The following is an 18,869-nucleotide window of genomic DNA, read 5'->3' on the forward strand; positions in this document are numbered from 1 at the left end:
GTAATTGCTGTGCCAGGACCCTGTGCCTTTTAAAGAACCTTAACCCTTCCAGCTGGCTTCTATACTATATGATCTGCATGTTCTTGATCGTTTTTAATGCAAAACACTCATGTGACTTGTTCCTAGTGTTCCCAGGCCTAAACTAGGAGGTAGGCCACAGTTCCAGTGCCCACAGAGGATGACAGGCACTGTGCTGGGCTTTTTATATAGAGTATCTTGTTTAATTGGAACAGTGCCCTGCAGAGGTAGGTATACTTATCTCCATTTTACAGATGAGATAACTGAAGCCCAGGGAGTTTGTCACTTGCCTAAAGCTAATTGTGGTAGAACTAAGATTTAAACACAGGTCTGCCTAACTCAAAGTATATTTTCTTCTAGAGATGCTATAGAGAGACTGGGTATTCTCAGGGGTTTGTGGAGAATTCTGCAAAGTGTCTGGTGAATGGTGTTTGAAAGAGTCCCTTTCTGATTGCAGCCCTCTCTTGGATAGACACTGCTGGGCCTGTGAGAGATGCCGCCGCCTCTACCATCCCGAAGCTCCAAACCTGACACTAAGAAATCGCAGTCGAGCAAAATTGTGCCCAGTGATCATGGCCAATCTGAAAAGGTTAGAGCAAGCTGTCTCTCCCAACAGTGTCTCGAGTAGCTTCTTTCTGTGTTGGCTCAGTCCCTATCCTCACCCCTAAATCTTTCTGAATATGTGTTGTTTAATCTGAGAAATTGGGAAGGAGTGGTAGCGCTTGTAGTTTAAGAAGACCAGCAAATTAGAACTTGGATTCTAAGTGTGAACTCTCCTTTCCCATAAATGCATAGCTGAAATGAAGGGTGTCCTTCACAACCTTCAGAAGCAAATAATACTCAGCCCTTGTTAATGATCACGTCTATACTCTTAGTGTCTGGGAGATGTTCAAAGTACCTTGCTGGGAGGCTGCTTAGTGCATCCTGGGGGAGACTATGAAGCTAATCTTCAACAAATGTATTATCATGGCTTTTTATAGCTATTAAATTTGAAGATGGTGTCCATTTTGACCTTGTGGATAGTTTGACACTGTCATTCCGACCCTGGGATGTTCTTTGTTCATCACCATACATATTTTAACCAGAGTTTTACTAATACTGATGAATTGTCATTAAGGGAGTATTTCCTGGAGCAAACATCATTAGGCCAATTTTATTTCCTTGATTGGTTTTCTCTCAGCATAGATAAACATTTTCTAATCATTTTCATTTTTTTGTTTTACTAAAATGATTTTCATGGAGGGGCTAGATTTTTTTTATATTTAAATTTGCAAGAAAGATTTGATTCATCGATCAGATTTTTGTCTATATTGAATTTGCTGATTAGAGTTCTGCCATAATAAGTTTTCTTTTGTGGCAGTTATTTTTCCAAATCCAGCTTTCTGGGGGCACATTTTGTAAATCTAAGTTTTATTGAGGTCACTTTTATCTGTGAATTTTATTTGGGGCTGATTATTTCTACTGGTAATATTAAGTGGGAATTGGATAGCAGACTGACAGTTTGTTTCTTAGCTAATTTGTGAGATTTGTGTAACCACCAAATATTTTTGCTAATTATTTCCACTAGGATTATTTACCATGAACTAGATAAAAGACTAATAGTTTACTGATTTCTTAGCTTAATCAATTAGAAAATAGAAGTAATTCTTCTTGGCTCTTTCAGGATTGCTCTGCTGTGCTAGATTGGTCTATTGTACTATGAATCCAATTCTCTAAACTTCTGGTCACTTACTGTGTCATGTACTAACTGTTCATGATGTAGATGAAGAACAGAGCAAATAGATGGTGTGACCCTAATGCTCTGCTTCACATTATACCAACTCTCTGATAAAAGTAGGGCAGGGTTCTCATTTCATAGAGGAAATTTAATACTTAGGAGACCTTCACCAAAGAAAAACTGTTAATGAGTAGAAGAGCACTACAGTGTGATTTAGCCTAACCTGTAGCCCCATAGAGATGGTGTCATTCACTTGGGAGATGGGTAAGGCATGCACAGATAAACAGTACCTAGAAAGAAAGCCCCTTTTGCTCCAAAATAGTCACCTCTCCTCCCATCTGCTACCTCTCCTTCATAGACACTAACAATTAGAGGTTAATATGGATTACCAAACTCCTTTCTCAAAACACAGAATTTGGGCCACCCAGGCGCCTCTATACAGACTTTCAAAAATATGTATTCTCTTATTTGATCCTCAAATAAGGTAGGTTTTCATTCCAATTTTACTGATAAGCAAATTGAGGCTGAAAGAGTAAGCGATTTGTCCAAGGTCAACAGCTAGTAAAGAGGTGATCCTGGACCAATATCTAGGTATATGTGTTATTGTCCTTATTGGGACTATCTTAAATACTTAACATAGGAGATACTTAAATATTTGTTAAATTATTGAACTGATTTACTTGAGCGCATCCATATTAAAGGAATGACTGGGAATGGCAGGGTGGTGGTGGTTGTTAATCTTTGATCAGATAACCATAAAGATGAGAGAACTAAGAGGGAAAACTAGCTTTACCAAGCTATTTTGCTCATTCTAGGGGTTACACTGAAGGTCATCATCCTAGTTTTGTCCCCATGATCAATGATTACCTCCTTCAGGGACTCTCTAAGCAGCAGTGAGTGCCAAAATTTCCTTTTGTTGTAGTTTTTTGGGGTTTATTATATACATCTCCAGTTGCTTGGAGATTCTGGAGTTTGCCCCTGAGCCCCAAAGATGACCCGAAGTCCCTGAAAAGTGTTCATGATTGGATATACTCATTTACCTCTTTTACTTTTTTAGAGAGGGGAGAATTACCAAGCAAAGATCTCTTCATGTTCACCTAAGAGACGATGCAAAAAGAGATCAGCTTTTGAAGATCTCACCAATGTGAGTATGCTAGTCCAATCCCTTGCTGTGGTTTTGCATATGGCTGAGATAACCTCTTCCTTAAGGGATCTTTCTGGGTTACCAGACCCTGACCCTCTCTAGAATGTTGAGAGCCAATTATACTTGGAATCGATGATCCAATTTCAGAAGCTGCAGGAGCTCTTCTGCTGGCACATACCATCTGGATTAATTGGTTGAACTTTCTGGAACCAGCAGACAGAGTGATTATCAGATATGAAATTGTAGATAAATATAAGAGCTACGGGATCTTGCATTTAGATTAAGTCCAGACGTGGCTCAACTAGCTGCCTAGGCCTCGGAGGTGAGTATCCTGATGGGTTCATTGTAGTTCAAGGCAGTGTTTATCAATTCAAGCACTATGGGCATTTGGTGAAGTAGTTTTTCTTTTGTGTAGGACTGTCCTCAGCCACAACATCTCTGGCTCCTGGTGTTAAATTCCAGCAGCAACCCATTCATAGTGACAATCAAAAATGCCCCCTGATGTACAGAACCATTGGGGACCACTGTTCCATAGTCTGGTCTTCAACCGTGGAGATTGAGAAACTCAATTTTGATGAGAATTGTTGAGTTCACTCCCTTCTGATATTATTAAGATACCAGCAAAACCCAGAATTGATAGTTAACTGTTACTAATTGAACGTAGAATTGGGCAAGGTAATCTTTGGTCTTAGAGAATAATAATTGATGACTACTGAGGGCTTACCAGGTGCCTGGCACTATTCTAAGCACTTTTTCCTGATTTAACTCCCTTAGTCCTCATTTATTTCTATAACGTAGATACCATAATTATGTCTACAGATCAGGACTTGCCCAATGTTGCTTTCGAAGTGTTTCATCTAGGATACAGAGAACCCTGGTGAACTATTCCTGCCCTCCATAATAGAGTGTCCTTCTGTAGCTGCCAGAATACTTGTATCTACTAGATAATATTTTACCCTCTTGAGCAGGATTGGTTAAGCATTGGCAAAGTTCTCTCCTTTGGATCTCTGCTCTTTAGATGCTGCTGTGTGACCACCTCTGTACTAACATAGTCTCTTCCCCATACAGATTACAACATATATGATTAGGTTACAGCTTTCTGAATAATTTCAGATTTACTGTAGATTGGTTGAAAGAGACCCTTCCCACATAGACCTGTAAGGCTGGATTTGTTTCCTGACTTATTTAACTATGGATCTAGAAACTTGGCTGAAATAAGGTAGCCACACAAATCGGAAGCAGATGCAGCTCATGGTAGTGTAGCTTCCCCTGGCCCCCAGAGTCCCTGATGGAAGAGCGGTGACGTTGTGCAAAGCAAGGTCTCACAGCATATGAGATAATTTCTTGCTATGTCTCAGTCCTTTTTTTTTTTTTTCGTGAAGTTTATATTGCCATTCATAAAGAACAAACACAAACTAATAGGAAATACAGGCAGATATCATCCAGAGCCCTTCTGGTTCTCCAAATGAATGCAGTATCTGTTAGGCCACATCTATATCCAGAGTGGAAGTGAGAGAAGCAGGGCATCTCTGAGCAGTAGCTCTGCCTCTAGCTTTCCAAAACTCAGAAAGCCCAATTCCCTTTTGCATTCAAGTTTTGAAGATTCACTTTGGTAACCTTGAATGGTCTTTGGTGTTTTCCGGAGAAAGTTCCATCATTACAATGTGCCTAAGCCATTCCTAGGATTGGGCATTTCTGCAGATGTCTGAGCTCATCTATTTGAGGGTTGAGGGCTCCTTTCTCTCTGAATTTTGGGGATTCCCTATATGATTATTTGTTTCTTCCTGTCCGTATTCCTGTCAGTATACTAAGTCTCCATGTCCACACATCTGTTTTTTCCCTCAACATTCACCAGTGAGGTCCTGGCATGCCAAAAGATTTGATCTGTTTTAATTAACCTGCTGTGTTTTTCTTTTCCTTGCCTTTATCATTCCAGCATGGGAAAGACTTTTGGTCTGTAAGAGCTGGTCCTAAGCCAGTAGACAAGGAGATAGGGTCTATATCCACGTTTACCTAAATGATTTTGTGTCAGTAGGACACAATTTTCTTTCTTTTTTTTTTTTTTTTTGATGAAACAGTTGTAAGGAAGTGCAGATTAAGGTCCCCTTGAGCTTAGATCTGAGAATATTTGTGCTTTGAACCTTCACATATGGCAAGTAGAGTTTCACCCTGGGTGTTGGGGTCTCCACCTCTCTCGTGCCAAGAATGCAGTTCTTTTCCAATTCTGAATCTCAGTTGCACATAGAGGGAGTTTGTAAAACTTTAGGTAAGAAGTTAAAATGAAAACAGTGCCAAACTATTTGAGGAGCAGAGGTGGATGGCTTGAGGGCCTAAGAACGAATTAATTCCCTGTTGGATTGCAGTTGCTTATTATGATCTGATGATACAAAAGCATGTTTTTTAAGTATTTCATTTAGAAATAATTTCAAGTTTACAAAAAGTTGCAAAAATAAAAAGTAATACAAATAATATGCATATACTCTTCACCTAGATTAACTTATAGTTAACATTTTATACCATTTGCTTACATATATCATGGCTTTTTACTCCTAAGTACTTCAGTGTATATTTCATCAGAGAAATTGTCTTTTTTAAAAAGATTTATTTTAGAGAGAGAGAGAAAGAGAGAGAGCGTGAGCAGGGGGAGGGGCAAAAGGAGAGGGAGAGAGAGAATCTCAAGCAGACTCCCCGCTGAGTGTGGACCCCAACATGGGGCTCCATCTCACGACCCTGAGATCATGACCTGAGCTGAAACTAAGAGTTGGACGCCCAACTGACTGAGCCACTCAGGCGCCCCAGAGAAATTTCTTTATATAACCACAGTACTGTTAACAACTTTATAAATTTACATTGATACAATATTTTTATGTAATCTATTATCCATATTCCAATTTTTTCAGTTGACCTTATAAGGTCAATGTTATAAGTATTTTTACCTTCCAGTAAATGATCCAGTGTAGTATCATTTACTTGTCATTTCTCTAGCTGCTTTTATTTTTTTATTTTTTATTTTTTAAAGATTTTATTTATTTGACAGAGAGAGACAGTGAGAGAGGGAACACAAGCAGGGGGAGTGGGAGAGGGAGAAGCAGGCCTCCCGCCGAGCAGGGAGCCCGATGCGGGGCTTGATCCCAGGACCCTGAGATCATGACCCTAGCCGAAGGCAGTCGCTTAACCAACTGAGCCACCCAGGCGCCCCTCTCTAGCTGCTTTTAAAAAATATATATATGTATTTTTTAAATTTAAATTCAGTTAATTAACATATAATGTATTATTAGTTTCAGAGTCTCTAGCTGCTTTTAATCTGGAACATTTCCATAGCCTTTCTTTGTTTTTCATTGACATTACCACTTTTGAAAAATACAGTGCCACCTAGACACCCTTTTATTTATATATTTAAAGATTTATTTCTTTATTTGAGAGAGAGAGAGAGAGAGCACGCACAAAGGGGGAGGGAGAAGCAGACTCCCTGCTGAGCAGGAAGCCGGACTTAGGACTCAATTCCAGGACCCTGAGATCATGACCTGAGCCGAAGGCAGATGCTTAACTGACTGAGACACCTAGGCACCCCTAGACACCCTTTTAAAAATAGGACATTCCTCATTTTGTGTTTGTCTGATGTTTCCATGTGACTAGACTGATGATACACATTGTTGGTTGGGATACTGTATAGGTGATACGCTGTCCTTAGGATATCACATCTGGAGGCACATGATGTCCATCTGTCCCTTATTGGTGATATTAAATTTTGATCACCCAGTCAAGATGTTATCTGGTTTCCCATTGTATAATTACTGTTTATTTTTTTTCTTCTTGCAGCTAGTAAGTGGTGTATGGGACACACTCTTAAGAGCCTGCAAATAATTTACTCTTCATCAAAATTTCCCCTAGATTTAGCATCCATTGATGATTTTTGTCTAAACCAAATCTTTATATGCACATATATGTGTATTTAAACATACATATACATATATCTGTATGCACAGATGCACACACGTATACATATACCCATATACTCAGATGTATATATACATAGACCTATTTAAGAAATCATGAATTTACACAGCTCCCATTCCAATACACAGGGTTTTTCCTTGCATTCCCCAACCCATATTTGTATGTTCTTCTTCTACAATGAGGACATCAACACATTTACTCAGTACTGTAACACATCTAAAAGGGTTTCAAAATTACTTCATCCATGCCACCATAATAAACCTGTTAAAAAGAGTTCCAGATTTGGGATGCCTGAGTGGCTTAGTCAGTTGGGCGTCTGCCTTTGGCTCAGGCCATGATCCCAGGATCCTGGGATCGAGTCCCACATCAGGCTCCTTGCTCAGCAGGGAGCCTGCTTCTTCCTCTGCCTGCAGCTCTCCCTGCTTGTGCACGCTCTTTCCCTCTCCCTCTCTGATAGATAGATAAATAAATAAATAAATAAATAAATCTTAAAAAAAGAGTTCCAGATTTATTTGCAATATTCTCTGCCACCCCACAAACCCATCCTGACTGAGAATGTGTATGTTGAGGGTATATAGTCCAAAACTGTGTTTACTTGGATTAGTTGTTTCTTGTATTTTCTTCTGTTTTTCTTTTTCCCTTAGTGTGATTATGGTATCTATTTGGAATATAATTAGGTTCAGTTTGTTTCATTTTAAAGGCATAACTTTTAAATTTATTTTTACTGATATTATTCACAATCTCATGATCTCTTCTACTGTTTGGTAGAATTAGTCATGATTAGAGTTTATGGTGGAGCTCCCCAGAGCCCCATGTTAAATAAATATCCCTTCAGTGATGGGATAGATGTATGACAGGTAGTGTTGTGTTGTGTTAGAGGCCTACCCTGAAAAGCTAGTTGATCTTGGTATACCCAGGTATTAAAGCCAGTTATATTACATTTCCCACCCCCCCGCCGAATATCTTATGGAGTCAAAGTAGAATGTGATATTAACAAAATATCTTTTTGGGAATTTGCCAGCCAGTATACCTGACATGGAGATCAGAACTACATTCTGTGTATCTTGGAATCACTTAAGGCTGGTATTTGGCTAATATGTAGCAGTACTACTATACTGCTAGCTTCCATTGTGATTGGTTGACACCAGTGCCACACTGATTGTGGGATGTTTTGATTATTACTCCTGGGAACACCCAAACAAGGTGTCCAAGATGGGGATGTGGGTCAGAACTTTCCTGTAAGCACTACCTATTAAGTCATTTGTGGTTCTCTACATTTCCTTGCTTCCTTCTTACCCCCGTGCCCTCCCCCCCCCATGTTTTTTGCAGGCTTCTCAAAGTCAACCTGCCCAGCTCAAGAAGGAAGCCAATAAGGAGTTTGTTAAAGATGTTTCCAAGAAGATAAAAGGGAACACAGCTGCTCTTGGGTTGGCCAAAAACAATGAGATGAATAAGGAAAGGTGAGTAAGAAGAGACTCAGATGGCAGTGTTTTTAGATGGTAAAGGACAGTATGTGACATCCTTTGACCTCCTTTTGTCCCCCATTGAGAACAGGTTTAGTGAGCCACAGTGGTGATTACCACATTAACCCTTGGGTGCCCAGCTGTGGTTGCTGACGTGTCATAGGCCTCTTCTCTCTCTTTCCATGGCCTGTGCATATTGAAAGAGCTGTTGTCATTGGGAAGTTTGCCAAAAGATCTTGTGCTCATCTTTTCTCTTTTAGTAATTCAGTCCCTGTTTGAGGTAGTCTGTGCTTAAGATTGTGGGGGCAACTTTTTAGGGGATACTCAGCAGCTGGCTGATAGCTTGCCAGTCTGCTTATCTCATTAGAAGCTTTTGGGAGAGGTTTGTTCCTTATTATTGGAGAGAAATTACTATCTCTCTAGGCCAAAAACCTATGTTTTCCAGATGTTACAGGGAACTGTTCACAGGTTCTGCAAGTAGGTATGAGTATTTTCATTTGGGTTAGAAAAAGGATTTGCCCCTAGGAAAACTTTTATTAGAAGAAGAGTTAGAGAGTGGAGTGAGTCCTTTCTATAGCCTCTCCTCATCCCGGGGGGAATTACTTTCAGGAAAGAAAAGAATAAATTAGCTAGATAGCTATAGTAGGCTTAAGCATGGGTTCCAAAGGGTAAGAGAAGAAGGTTGGGGAATTCCAGAAAATTAACATGTTAGGTCCACAGGACACTTTTCTAATTACCTAGCCAAAAGAAATCAAACGAGATTAGCATTTATCCCTACTTAGTTTCTTGCTGAGATGAAATTCCTGGGATTTCTGTGTGTATTTTGACTTTAATTCCCTGCATTATTTTCTCCTGACTTTCTTTTATAATTCTGACTTTAGCAGGGAAATCCTCACAAAATACCATGAACATTCTTGCCTTCATTCAGGGTTCAGTGGAATGGACCTTAATAATAGCACTAGAACAGTGGCTGACATTTATTGAGAGCTCACTGTAATTACACATTATTCTAAGTGGGCTTTTTTGCTAACAGCTTTATTGAGATATAATTTATATACCATACAATTCACCCATTTAATGTGTGTAGTTCACACATTATATACTGAAAGCTTTCAGTATATTTGAAGTTTTGCAGCCATCATCACAATGAATTTTAGAACATTTTAGTGAATCCAAAAAACATAAAAAACGAACAAACAAAAAAACAAAACAAACCAGCCTGTATCTTTAGCTATCACCTCTCAATTCCCCCATCCTCCCCAGCTCTAGGCAATCACTAATCTACTTTCTGTTTCTATAGATTTGCCTGTTGTGGGCATTTCATATAAATGGAATTATACAATGTGTGATTTTATGTGTCTAGCTTCTTTCACTTCGTATAGTGTTTTCGAGGTTCATCCATATTGTTTCGGGTATCAGTATTTCATTCCTTTTTGTTGACCAGTAATATTCCATTGTATGAATATTCCGTACTTTCTTTATCCATTCTTCAGTTGATGGACATTTGGATTGTTTCGACCTTTTGGTTATTGTGAATGGTGTGGCTATGCACATTTGTGTACAAGTTTTTGTTTGAACACCTATTTTCAATTATTTTGTCTGTGTACCTAGGAATATAATTGTTGGGTCATATGGTAATTCTATGTTGAACTCAATGAGGAGCTGCCAAACTATATTCCATAGTGGTGGCACTATTTTACATTCCTACCAACACTGTATGAGGGTTTCCAATTTTCTACATCCTTGCCAACCCTTACTATTCTTTTTTTTTTTTTTATTATGGCCATTCTAATGGGTGTGAAGTGGTATCTCACTGTGCTTTAGATTTGCATTTATCTTTTTTTTTTTTTGAAGATTTTATTTATTTATTTGACAGAACGCAAGCAGGGGGAGCAAGAGGGAAAGGGAGAAGCAGGCTCCCAGTTGAGCAGGGAGCCTGATGCGGAGCTTGATCCCAGGATCCTGGGATCATGACCTGAGCTGAAGGCAGACACTTAACAGACTGAGCCACCCAGGCACCCCTAGATTTGCATTTTTCTGATGACTAATGATGTTGAGCATCTTTCATGTGCTTATTGCCCACTTGCATACTTTTTTGGAGAAATGTCTACTCAGATCCTTTGCCCATTTAAAAAATTTAGTTGTTGAGCTTTTCATTAAGTTGTAAGAGTTCTTTATATTTTCTAGATTTAAGTCTCTGATCAGATATGTAATTTGCAAATATTTCATTTTTTCTGTGAGCTGTCTTTTCATTTTCTTGTTGGTATCCTTTGAGGCACAAAAGTTTTTAATTTTGATGAAGTCCAATTTATTTTTTCCTTTGTTGCTAATGCTTTTGGTGTGCTAAGAGACCATTGCCAAATCTGAGGTTACAAAGATTTAAGATTTTCTTTGCAGAGCTTTAAAGTTTTAGCTCTTAGGTTATTGATTCTTTTTGAGTTAATTTTTGTTGTTAGTATGTGTTAGGGGTCTAACTTCATTGTTTTGCATGTAGATATCCAGTTGTCCCAGCACTATTTGTTAAAAAGACTAATCTTCCTCCACCTAATTATCTTGGCATCCTTGTCAAAAATCAAATGACTATAAATGCAAGTGTTTATTTCTGAAGTCTCAATTTTATTCCATCAATCTACATGTCTGCCATTATGCCAGTACCACATTATCTTAATTGTTGTTGCTCTGTAGTGCATTTTGAAATTAGGAAGTGTGACTCCTCCTCCAACTTTGTTCCTCTTTTTCAAGATTGTTTTGGCTATTCTGGGTTCTTTGCAATTCCTTATAAATTTTAGAATCAGCTTGTCTGTTACCACTGGGATTCTTACAGAAGTTGTCTTGAACCTGTAAATCAATTTCGGGAGTATTACCATCTTAGTACTAAGTCCTCCAACCCACAAACATGGGATGTCTTTTCATTTATTTAGACCTTTAATTTCTTTCAACGTTTTTGTAGTTTTCAGAATATAAATTTTGTACTTCTTTTGTTAAATTTATTTCTAAGCATTTTATTTTTCTTGATGCTGTTGTAAATGGATTTGTTTTCCTAATTTCATTTTCATACTGTTCATTGCAAGGATATAGAAATATATATATGATTTTGGTATATTGATCTTGTGTCACGGAACCTTGCTAAACTTGTGTATTAGTTCTAATAGTTTTGGTGTAGATTCCTAGGATTTTCTATATGTAAATCATGTCATCTGCTAATACACAGTTTTACTTCTTCCTTTTCAATCTGGAGGCCTTTTATTTAATTTTCTTTTTTTTTTTTTGAAAAAAATTTTTTATTATGTTATGTTAATCACCATACATTACATCATTAGTTTTTGATGTAGTGTTCCATGATTCATTGTTTGTGTATAACACCCAGTGCTCCATGCAGAACGTGCCCTCTTTAATACCCATCACCAGGCTAACCCATCCCCCCACCCCCCTCCCCTCTAGAACCCTCAGTTTGTTTCTCAGAGTCCATCGTCTCTCATGGTTTGTCTCCCCCTCCAATATCCTCCCCTTCATTTTTCCCTTCCTGCTATCTTTTTTTTTTTTTTTTTTAATGTATAATGTATTATTTGTTTCAGAGGTACAGGTCTGTGATTTAACAGTCTTACACAATTCACAGCACTCACCATAGCACATACCCTCCCCAATGTCTATCACCCAGCCACCCCATCCCTCCCACCCCCCACCACTCCAGCAACCCTCAGTTTGTTTCCTGAGATTAAGAATTCCTCATGTCAGTGAGGTCATATGATACATGTCTTTCTCTGCTTGACTTATTTCGCTCAGCATAATACCTTCCAGTTCCATCCACGTCGTTGCAAATAGCAAGATTTCATTCCTTTTGATGGCTGCATAATATTCCATTGTATATATATATACCACATCTTCTTTATCCATTCGTGTGTCGATGGCCATCTTGGCTCCTTCCATAGTTTGGCTATTGTGGACATTGCTGCCATAAGCATCGGGATGCACGTACCCCTTCGGATCCCTACATTTGTATCTTTGGGGTAAATACCCAGGAGTGCAATTGCTGGGTTGTATGGTAGCTCTATTTTCAACTTTTTGAGGAACCTCCATACTGTTTTCCAGAGTGGCTGCACCAGCTTGCATTCCCATCAACAGTGTAGGAGGGTTCCCCTTTCTCTGCATCCCCGCCAACATCTGTTGTTTCCTGACTTAATTTTAGCCATTCTGACTGGTGTGAGGTGTTACCTCATTGAGGTTTTGATTTGGATTTCCCTGATGCCGAGCGATGTTGAGCACTTTTTCATGTGTCTGTTGGCCGTTTGGATGTCTTCTTTGGAAAAATGTCTGTTCGTGTCTTCTGCCCGTTTCTTGATTGGATCATTTGTTCTTTGGGTGCTGAGTTTCAAAAGTTCTTTATAGATTTTGGATACTAGCCCTTCATCTGATATGTCATTTGCAAATATCTTCTCCCATTCTGTGGGTTGTCTTTTGGTTTTGTTGACTGTTTCTTTTGCTGTGCAAAAGCTTTATATCTTGATGAAGTCCCAATAGTTCATTTTTGCCCTTGCTTCCCTTGCCTTTGGCAATGTTTCTAGGAAAAAGTTGCTGTGGCTGAGGTCGAAGAGGTTGCTGCCTGTGTTCTCTTTTAGGATTTTGATGGACTCTGTCTCACATTTAGGTCTTTCAACCATTTTGAGTCTATTTTTGTGTGTGGTGTAAGGAAATGGTCCAGTTTCATTCTCCTGCATGTGGCTGTCCAATTTTCCCAACACCATTTGTTGAAGAGACTGTCTTTTTTCCATTGGACATTCTTTCCTGTTTTGTCAAAGATGAGTTGACCATAGAATTGAGGGTCCATTTCTGAGCTCTCTATTCTGTTCCATTGATCTATGTGTCTGTTTTCGTGCCAGTACCATACTGTCTTGATGATGACAGCTTTGTAATAGAGATTGAAGTCCAGATGTGATGCCACTGGCTTTGCTTTTCTTTTTCAACATTCCTCTGGCTATTCGGGGTCTTTTCTGGTTCCATACAAATTTTAGGATTATTTGTTCCATTTCTTTGAAAAAAGTTGATGGTATTTTGATAGGGATTGCATTGAATGTGTAGATTGCTCTGGGTAGCATTGACATCTTCACAATATTTGTTCTTCCAATCCATGAGCATGGAACATTTTTCCATTTCTTTGTGTCTTCCTCAATTTCTTTCATGAGTATTTTATAGTTTTGTGAGTACAGATCCTTTGCTTCTTTGGTTAGGTTTATTGCTAGGTATCTTATGGTTTTGGGTGCAGTTGTAAATGGGATCGACTCCTTAATTTCTCTTTCTTCTGTCTTGGTGTTGGTGTATAGGAATGCCACTGACTTCTGTGCATTGATTTTATATCCTGCCACTTAACTGAATTCCTGTATGAGTTCTAGCAGTTTTGGGGTGGAGTCCTTTGGGTTTTCCACATAAAGTATCTTATCATCTGCAAAGAGTGAGAGTTTGACTTCTTCTTTGCCGATTTGGATGCCTTTGATTTCTTTTTGTTGTCTGATTGCTGTGGCTAGGACTTCTAATACTATGTTGAATAGTAGTGGTGATAGTGGACATCCCTGCCATGTTCCTGACCTTAGGGGGAAAGCTCTCAGTTTTTCACCATTGAGAATGATATTTGCTCTGGGTTTTTCATAGATGGCTTTTATGATATTGAGGTCTGTACCCTCTGTCCCTATCCTCTGAAGAGTTTTGATCAAGAAAGGATGCTGTACTTTGTCAAATTCTGCATCTATTGAGAGGATCATATGGTTCTTGTTCTTTCTTTTATTAATGTATTGTATCACATTGATTGATTTGCGGATGTTGAACCAACCTTGCAGCCCAGGAATAAATCCCACTTGGTCGTGTGGTGAATAATCCTTTTAATGTACTGTTGGATCCTATTGGCTAGTATTTTGGTGAGAATTTTTGCATCCACGTTCATCAAGGATATTGGTCTGTAATTCTCCTTTTTGATGGGGTCTTTTTCTGGTTTTGGGATCAAGGTAATGGTGGCCTCCTAAAACGAGTTTGGAAGTTTTCCTTCCATTTCTATGTTTTGGAACAGTTTCAGAAGAATAGGTATTCATTCTTCTTTATTTTTTATTTTTATTTTTTTAAAGATTTTTTATTTATTTATTTGAGAGAGAGAGAATGAGAGAGAGCAAGCACATGAGAGGGGGGAGGGTCAGAGGGAGAAGCAGACTCCCTGCTGAGCAGGGAGCCCAATGCGGGACTCGATCCAGGGACTCCAGGATCATGACCTGAGCCGAAGGCAGTCGCTTAACCAACTGAGCCACCCAGGCGCCCTAATTCTTCTTTAAATGTTTGGTAGAATTCCCCTGGGAAGCCATCTGGCCCTGGGCTTTTGTTTGTCGGGAGATTTTTGATTACTGCTTCAATTTCCTTAGTGGTTATAGGTCTGTTCAGGTTTTCTATTTCTTCCGGGTTCAGTTTTGGTAGTTGATATATCTCTAGGAATGCATCCATTTCTTCCAGATTATCTGATTTGCTGGCATGGTAGTTGCTCATAATGTTTTCTTATAATTGTTTGTATTTCTTTGGTGTTGGTTGTGATCTCTCCTCTTCCATTCATGATTTTATTTATTTGGGTCATTTCTCTTTTCTTTTTGATAAGTCTGGCCAGGGGTTTACCAATCTTGTTAATTCTTTCAAAGAACCAGCTCCTAGTTTCGTTGATCTGTTCTACTGTTCTTTTGGTTTCTATTTCATTGATTTCTGCTCTGATCTTTATTATTTCTCTTCTCCTGCTGGGTTTAGGCTTCATTTGCTGTTCTTTCTCCAGCTCCTGTAGGTGTAGGATTAGGTTGTGTATTTGAGACCTTTCTTGTTTCTTGAGAAAGGCTTGTGTTGCTATATACTTTCCTCTTAGGACCGCCTTTGCTGCATCCCAAAGATTTTGAACAGTTGTATTTTCATTTTCATTTGTTTCCGTGAATTATTTTTTAATTCTTCTTTAATTTCCTGGTTGACCCATTCATTCTTTAGTAGGATGCTCTTTAGCCTCCATGTATTTGAGTTCTTTCCGACTTTCCTCTTGTGATTGAATTCTAGTTTCAAAGCACTGTGGTCTGAAAATATGCAGGGAATGATCCCAGTCTTTTGGTACTGGTTGAGACCTGATTTGTGACCTAGGATGTGATCTATTCTAGAGAATGTTCCATGGGCACTAGAGAAGAATGTGTGTTCTGTTGCTTTGGGATGGAATGTTCTGAATATATCTGTGAAGTCCATTTGGTCCAGTGTGTCATTTAAAGTCTTTATTTCCTTGTTGATCTTTTGCTTAGATGATCTGTCCATTTCAGTGAGGGGGGTGTTAAAGTCCCCCACTATTATTGTATTGTTGTCAATGTGTTTCTTTGCTTTTGTTCTTAATTGGCTTATATAATTGGCTGCTCCCATGTTAGGGGCATAGATATTTACAATTGTTAGATCTTCTTGTTGGATAGACCCTTTAAGTATGATATAGTGTCCTTCCTCATCTCTTATTATAGTCTTGGGTTTAAAATCTAATTTGTCTGATATAAGGATTGCCACCCCAGCTTTCTTTTGGTGTCCATTAGCATGGTAAATGGTTTTCTACCCCCTCACTTTCAATCTGGGGGTGTCTTTGGGTCTAAAATGAGTCTCTTGCAGACAGCATATCGATGGGTCTTGTTTTTTTTATCCAGTCTGATACCCTGTGTCTTTTGATTGGGGCATTTAACCCATTTACATTCAGGGTAACTATTGAAAGATATGAATTTAGTGCCATTGTACTGCCTGTAAGGTGACTGTTACTGTATATTGTCTCTGTTCTTTTCTGGTCTATGTTACTTTTAGGCTCTCTCTTTGCTTAGAGGACCCCTTTCAATATTTCTTGTAGGGCTGGTTTTGTGTTTGCAAATTCCTTTAGTTTTTTTTGCCCTGGAAACTTTTTATCTCTGCTTCTATTTTCAGTGACAGCCTAGCTGGATATAGTATTCTTGGCTGCATATTTTTCTCATCTAGTGCTCTGAATATATCATACCAGTCCTTTCTGGCCTACCAGGTCTCTATGGATAGGTCTGTTGCCAATCTAATGTTTCTGTCATTGTAGGTTACAGATCTCTTGTCCCGAGCTGCTTTCAGGATTTTCTCTTTGTCTCTGAGACTCGTAAGTTTTACTATTAGATGTCAGGGTGTTGACCTATTTTTATTGATTTTGAGGGGGTTTCTCTGTGCCTCCTGGATTTTGATGCCTGTTTCCTTCCCCAAATTAGGGAAGTTCTCTGCTATAATTTGCTCCAATATACCTTCTGCCTCTCTCTCTCTCTCTTTCTTCTTCTTCTGGGATCCTAGTTATTCTAATATTGTTTCATCTTATGGTATCACTGATCTCTCAAATTCTGCCCTCCTGTTCCAGTAGTTGTTTATCTCTCTTTTTCTCAGCTTCTTTATTCTTCATCATTTGGTCTTCTATATCACTAATTCTCTCTTCTGCCTAATTTATCCTAGCAGTTAGAGCCTCCATTTTTGATTGCACCTCATTGATAGCCTTTTTGATTTCTACTTGGTTAGATTTTAGTTCTTTTACTTCTCCAGAAAGGGTTTCTCTAATATCTTCCATGCTTTTTCAAGCCCAGTTAGTATCTTTAAAATCGTCATTCTGAACTCTAGTTCCGACATCTTACTAATGTCCATATTGATTAGGTCCCTGGCAGTAGGTACTGCCTCTTGTTCTTTTTTTTGAGGTGAATTTTTCCATCTTGTCATTTTGTCCAGAGGAGAATAGATGAATGAGAGAACAAAATGCTAACAGGGTAACAGCAACCCTAGAAAAATATACACTAAACAAATCAGAAGAGACCTTCCAGAAAGTGGTCGCTTTTCTGTTCAGAGAGTTGCTGCTATTCTTTTCTTCTATCTCCTATTGAATTCGTAGGTGTTCAGAGTGGTTTGATCCCTATCTAGCTGAATTCCTGGGACCAGACGAAATTTAGGTCTCCTACTCCTCTGCCATCTTGCTCCTCCTTATTTAATTTTCTTGCCTAGTTTGCCCTGGCTAGAACCTCTAGTACTATGTTGAATAGAAGTGTCAAGAGTTGGACATCCTTGTCTTCTAAAAATTGGGTGACCAACTTATTCTGGTTTTCCTAAGATTTGCCCAGTTTTAATACTGAGAGTCTTGCATCCCAGGAACCCTCTCAGTCACAGACAAAGACAACTGGTCACTCTATCAAGGAAGCCTACTATGATCACCCCAGACCTATGGTATCATAGATACTCAATACCTTTACTAATGTTTCTTTCTTTTTTTTAAAGATTTTATTTATTTATTTGACAGAGAGAAAGAGCACATGAAGGGGGAGTGATAGTCAGAGGGAGAGGGAGAAGCAGGGTCCCCGCTGAATAGGGAGCCCAGTGTGGGGCTCGATTCCAGGACCTGGGGATCATGACCTGAGCTGAAGGCAGACGCTTAACCAACTGAGCCACCCAGATGCCCAATTTCCTATACTAATGTTTCTTAAGAGATGGATTTGGAGAGGCAGACAGGAGCCAGATCACCAGGGCCTTGCATATCATGGCAGAGTTTGGAATTTATTCAGAGAATAGAGGGGTTTTGTCCTGAAACATCAACAATGCTATATGAGTTATATACTGCTACACTACAAATTTCCCACCCTCTAAAGAAGAATTAGATATCCTTGTCTTTTCCCTGATCTTAGGGGGTAAGCATCAGTCTCTCACCATTAAGTGTGATGTTAGCTTTGGGTTTTTGATAGATGCCCTTTATCAAGTTGAGGAATCTCCTTTCTATTCTTAGTCTGTTGAGTCCTTTATCATGAAACGGTGTTGTATTTTGTCAAATGATTTTTCTGGATCTATTGAGATGATCATGTGGCTTTGTTTTTTATTCCATTAATATGGCTTGATACATGAATTGATTTTTGGATGTTAAACTAATCTTGTATTCCTGGGACAAATCCCACTTGGTCATGGTGTATAATACTTTTATGTGTTGCCGGATTTGGTTTGCTAGTGTTTGTGGGGGATTTTTGCACCTATATTTTTAAGAGATACCAGACTATAATTTTCTTGTGATATCTTTGTTTTTGGTATTGAGTAATACTGGCTTCATAGAATGAGTTGGTAACTGTTCTCATATCTTCTATTTCTTGGGGTTGTTTATGGGGAACTGGTATTAATTCTTCTTTAGATGTTTGGTAGAATTCTACAGCAAAACCATCTGGGCCTGGACTTTTCTTTGTGGGTAGTTTTTATATTAATTCAATGTTTTTGGTTGTTATAGGTCTACTCAGATTTTCTGTTTTCTTTTTAAGTCAGTTTTGGTAGTTTGTGGCTTCTTAGGAATTTGTCCATTTCATCTAAGTTACCTGATTTATTAGCATACAGTTAGTTTTGAACTATTCTTTGTTTTACATGTTTTTATTGCATATTAAGTGATCAAATTTTCACAACAACCCTATAAAGAGGTAATATGACCCCCATTGTATCGGTGAAAAAAGTGAAGCACAGACAGTTAACTAGCCCAAGGTCACCCAGCCAGTAGGTGGAGGAGCCAGGATTTGAATCCAGGCAG

At 38.8% G+C, this 18,869-nt stretch overlaps 1 protein-coding gene across 7 annotated transcripts in view; it reads left to right on the forward strand.

The window, feature by feature from the left end:
- The window catches only part of CCNB3 (cyclin B3), a 62,903-nt gene that overhangs the window by 13,340 nt on the left and 30,694 nt on the right, over positions 1 to 18,869 (forward strand). For 6 of the 7 annotated variants that reach the window (XM_032397942.1, XM_032397948.1, XM_032397944.1 and 3 more), the window contains exons 2-4: positions 476 to 607; positions 2,793 to 2,879; positions 8,166 to 8,296. In XM_032397942.1, coding sequence (XP_032253833.1) covers positions 512 to 607; positions 2,793 to 2,879; positions 8,166 to 8,296 — 314 coding nt within the window. In that variant the 5' untranslated portion in view covers positions 476 to 511. The remainder of the gene's footprint in view (positions 1 to 475; positions 608 to 2,792; positions 2,880 to 8,165; positions 8,297 to 18,869) is intronic. The other variant, XM_032397947.1, reaches the window with a different exon arrangement.

The sequence above is a fragment of the Phoca vitulina genome, unplaced genomic scaffold (genome assembly GCF_004348235.1).
Source record: "Phoca vitulina isolate PV1807 unplaced genomic scaffold, GSC_HSeal_1.0 scaffold107, whole genome shotgun sequence".
NCBI lineage: Eukaryota > Metazoa > Chordata > Mammalia > Carnivora > Phocidae > Phoca > Phoca vitulina.